Consider the following 4,912-nt stretch of genomic DNA (forward strand, 5'->3'; position numbering starts at 1 on the left):
CAAGAACAGAGCAAAGTAATTATTTCTGAGAGGAGAAAGTAGGAAGTGGTTGCCAGGGAACCGGGGAGAGAGGCATTGGTGTTTGTTTTCATTGCCAGAGCCGAGGGCAGAGTGCAGGGAGCCGAGAAAGGAGACTATTTCAATAGGAGACGGGCTGTTTAACCCCTGCACTGCTGCCGCCAAGGACCACAGACAATAAGCCCTCGAGGCAGCTCCTTTGTGAGCCTAAACATTCGTGGCGGCTAGTTCTCACATTTGGTCATTGTCAGAAATTGGCCTACTTTTCACAAAACCATTTTCTGACCGCTACCGAGTGTGAGAGCGAGCAGCTATGGCAGAGTTTTCAGAGTCTGGCAGAACCTGCTGGGATTTGTAGTTCTTAAGTGGCTGGTGCGGCACAATTTACTTGGGCTTGTTATACTTTAGAGCAGGGTTGGGCAACTCCGGCCCTCCAGCTGTTGTGGAACTACAAGTCCCACGAGGCATTGCAAGACTCTGACAGTTACAGGCATGACTCCCAGAGGCAAATGCATGATGGGATTTGCAGTTTCACCACAGCTGGAGGGGCGAAGTTGCCCACCCCTGCCTTACAAGTGGTGGAAGTACAAGCCCCAGCATACATTGCCTGTTGGGGCTTCTCAGTGACATCATCCCCAGCACACTACAGTACTGAGAATCAAAATATTCTGTGCGTTATTATTGATAATTACATTTTATCTTTAGTTAGTTATACTGTACTCACTGGCTCCTGGGCAGACTGTCTCCTGGGTTGGACAGACTGTCTCCTGGGTTGGACAGACTGTCTCCTGGGTTGGACAGACTGTCTCCTGGGTTGGACAGACTGTCTCCTGGGTTGGATAGACTGTCTCCTGGGTTGGATAGACTGTCTCCTGGGTTGGATAGACTGTCTCCTGGGTTGGAAAGACTGTCTCCTGGGTTGGATAGACTGTCTCCTGAGTTGGACAGACTGGCTCCTGGGTTGGATAGACTGTCTCCTGGGTTGGACAGACTGTCTCCTGGGTTGGACAGACTGTCTCCTGGGTTGGATAGACTGTCTCCTGGGTTGGACAGACTGTCTCCTGGGTTGGACAGACTGGCTCCTGGATTGGATCAGTGTTGCCAACTCTGGCCCTCCGGTTGATATAGACCAGCAAGTCCCATGAGGCAAAGACATGATGGGATTTGTAGTTAAAGTACGGTTGGAGTTGCCCACCCCTGCACTAAGTTCATGGCACTCTCCAAAATAAGAATGGCTGATGGCAGTATTCAATGCTTCATTGTTCATGCTATAGAATTTCACATCACATATAAAATTGCTGAGCTCCGTGTCTGACTGCCCATCTTCCCCATTCAGGTGAATGGACAGAATGTGGAAAACATGAAGCATTCCGAAGTGGTGGCCAACATCAAATCCAAGGAAAATGAGACCACGTTACTTGTGGTGGACCCAGACACAGATGACTACTTCAAGAAGCTGGGACTCGCCCCCACAGAAGCCTATATAAAAGGAGGTATGAACCGTCCGCCAAACTGTACTATGATAGGATGGGGTTTTTGAAAGTGGACCTGTCATCTACAATTCAATGAACCTTACGACCTTGCAACTGATTGTGAATGCCACTGATCATGTGATATTGTATTGCCTGCTTCTTGTATGTCTGTATGACGTACATCATTATTTATTAGGGTGTTATCTGCCCATGGGTTGCTTCCATTGGATTATAGAGCCTTCTGGGGGTTATAGCTGTGGGTAACAGGACAGCCGTAGTAAACCAAAGTATACCCAGCTATTACTAATCTTATTAGTGCTCTTACTATTGCGATTGATCGCATACTGTGACTTGAACGTCTCAGTTCAAGTCACAGTATGACTTTGACTGGACAGTGAAAAGAGGAGCAGCACACTGATGAGCTCATCTCTCTGTCACTGTGCCCTCCTATCAGCATGCTCCGTGCACTGTAACACACCTGATTGTGCTGCTTCTCCCATCCGTCCCTGACCACTGCTGTCAGCAGAGGTGGGGAAAATGTTACAACTGACATTTCTGATTATATGGTATGTGTAGCAGTGACAATACCCTACCAAAAAACCTGTACTGAGAGAAATACAAAGACTGCCACAGCAGACCCCCCTTCTGAAAATAAATTCCCTGGCCTTGACCTGGAACAAGCATGCAGTTTAGAAAAGTCAGAGTGAACGCCATACTTCCTCTAGCACTGAAGGCCCTGGATCAGCATGGCAGTCAGGGAACTAGTATTTCAGATTGGGAGGACAGCAATGGCAGGCTCTATGGGTTGTCATTAAACTTTGTAGTCAGAAAACACTGATTTCCATTTAGTAACATAAGACCTCTGATCTGATACATTCTGTACATTTGTATTTCCAGGTTCCATTCCCCTGCCACTGACTAATGGAACGACCAAGACACAGGTTAGTGCACGGTGTAACAAAAAAGCAAAAACACAATCAAAAATGAGTCAAGCAAAACAGCTTGCCGTTGTGATGTGCGGGGTCCCTTGTGTGTCCCTGTGCCTTTAAGGAGGTTGAGCTGCCTCCTGGCGAACCTGCACCCAATTTTATCTTTTGCTACATGTGCTCCAAGATGGAGACTCTCATAGGTTAGAGTTAGGACCGCACTACACAGAGGGGCCTTGACGTGGCTGTGCGGCTTTCACATATTCTGCAGAAGACGTGTATCTAAAACCTCTGTTTTTAACCTTAGCGGTGAGACAGGTTTTTTTTTGCATGCTGGCTGGTGAGTGTGCTGGGAAACTTTTTGCTGTTCTACAATCAAAAATGAGACACGAGATTCTTTCCAAAAAGGAACTTGATTCCAAATTCTAATATTGTGATATGTTAAATCCGGCTGGAATACAAAGATGATGTCTGAACAAAGATGGAGCTGTCCTGGAGAGAAGAGCAGCTGAGGGCATTTTCAGGGGGAGTATTGTGATCTCTGTGAGAGGTGATAGATACCTGGAAGTGTTACACTGACATATTAATTAGCAGCAGGGACTATGTATTGGGTGATATGTCCACTTCAGCTGGATAGTAAAGGGAAAATAGAGTAAGCTGATTCCTTTAGATGTGCACTGCCAGGTCCCTGGAATACCTCACATTCCTGAAGGTGGAACAGCTGATCATCTGCTGTATGTCTTGGCAGAATTATTACTGACACCATGGTGCCAGAACGTAAGAGGTTTCGTCTGCACGCTCCAAGATCCAGCAGAACTCTCAGCTGACACGCCTAATGATTGCTGCAGGGCTTGAGGAGTAAATCTGATGGTTGAAAACCACAAGGACGGACCCCAGCTGGACACCTGCCTTTGTATTGGTTCTTTTATTCATGTACAATGAAGGCAGCTTAAGATTCAACTGGCAGGCCTACGACCAATCCACAGCAGGGACAGAAGATCCAACTGACAACACTACGAAGAATCCACGGCAGGGACAGAAGATCCAACTGACAACCCTACGAGGAATCCACGGCAGGGACAGAAGATCCAAGCGAACGCCCTACAAGGAATCCACCGCAGGGACAGAAGATCCAACTGACAGCCCAACGAGAAATCCACCGCAGGGACAGAAGATACAACTGACAACACTACAAGGAATCCACCGCAGGGACAGAAGATCCAATCGAACGCCCTACGAGGAATCTACCACAGGGACAGAAGTTCCAACTGACAGCCCAAGGAGGAATCCACCACAGGGACAGAAGATACAACTGACAGCCATACGAGGAATCCACCGCAGGGACAGAAGATCCAAGCGAACGCCCTACGAGGAATCCACCGCAGGGACAGAAGTTCCAACTGACAGCCCTACGAGGAATCCACCACAGGAACAGAAGATACAACTGACAGCCCTACGAGGAATCCACCACAGGAACAGAAGATACAACTGACAGCCCTACGAGGAATCCACCACAGGAACAGAAGTTCCAACTGACAGCCCTACGAGGAATCCACCACAGGTACAGAAGTTCCAACTGACAGCCCTACGAGGAATCCACCACAGGGACAGAAGATCCAACTGACAGCCCTACGAGGAATCCACCGCAGGTACAGAAGATACAACTGACAGCCCTACGAGGAATCCACCACAGGGACAGAAGATCCAACTGACAGCCCTACGAGGAATCCACCACAGGGACAGAAGATCCAACTGACAGCCCTACAAGGAATCCACCACAGGAACAGAAGATCCAACTGACAGCCCTACGAGCAGTTTACCAGTTTGGGTGCTGGCTATTGTGACATGTCATGAATGTAAAGGTCCACTTTAAGCCGAGGCTCTGAGTTGTTGCAGTGGCCTTCATGACGTTTTTTTTCCCCCTGGCTGCAGTTTTCATATACAAACCATATTTTGCCCCCTTCTTGGCGCTCGCTGTGCTTCAGGTCATGTGAGATGAACACAGCACATTTTATTACCATAAACAGATCGTAGAATTCCTGGATGCCGCAATAAATCAGCTGTTCTGCATGCTGGGTGTAACTGTGTTTGGACGCATCTCCTTTAATAATGATGACAGACATTGTGGCGTGTTGATCCAGTTTGCATATCAGACATTTTCGACCTACATCTGAGCAGGAGGTTCAGCTGATCAAAGTGTACCTGTCACCAAGAGAAAGCTGATACAGTCATTTCCCTGGACATGGATTACCACAGGGCTTAAAGTGTATCTAAACCCAAGAACAAAATGATAATATAGTGCAGCTTATCTGTCCTTAGATGTGGCAACTGCATTCGTTTCCTTCCTTTATTTTTCTCCTGGTGATCCTGCCAGTAACACACTTCCTGTCCTAAGGTGACAACATGCATTTTCTGTATTGTATCTATGGTCTATGGAGGAGCAGTGTTGTCACCCTAGTACAGGATACAGAACACCTCCCCTTCTTCTCCTTTCCA

The 4,912-nt window shown here is 47.6% G+C and overlaps 1 protein-coding gene across 1 annotated transcript in view; it reads left to right on the forward strand.

Moving 5' to 3' along the window:
- Positions 1-4,912, forward strand: part of SLC9A3R2 (SLC9A3 regulator 2) — a gene marked incomplete at its 5' end in the record, with an annotated part of 90,303 nt that overhangs the window by 81,938 nt on the left and 3,453 nt on the right. Inside the window, 2 exons of the mRNA XM_018561004.1 lie at positions 1,355-1,511; positions 2,388-2,431. Of these exons, the coding sequence (XP_018416506.1) occupies positions 1,355-1,511; positions 2,388-2,431 (201 nt within the window). The remainder of the gene's footprint in view (positions 1-1,354; positions 1,512-2,387; positions 2,432-4,912) is intronic.

This window comes from Nanorana parkeri, unplaced genomic scaffold (assembly GCF_000935625.1).
Source record: "Nanorana parkeri isolate BGI_ZX_2015 unplaced genomic scaffold, ASM93562v1 scaffold19, whole genome shotgun sequence".
Classification (NCBI taxonomy): Eukaryota; Metazoa; Chordata; class Amphibia; order Anura; family Dicroglossidae; genus Nanorana; species Nanorana parkeri.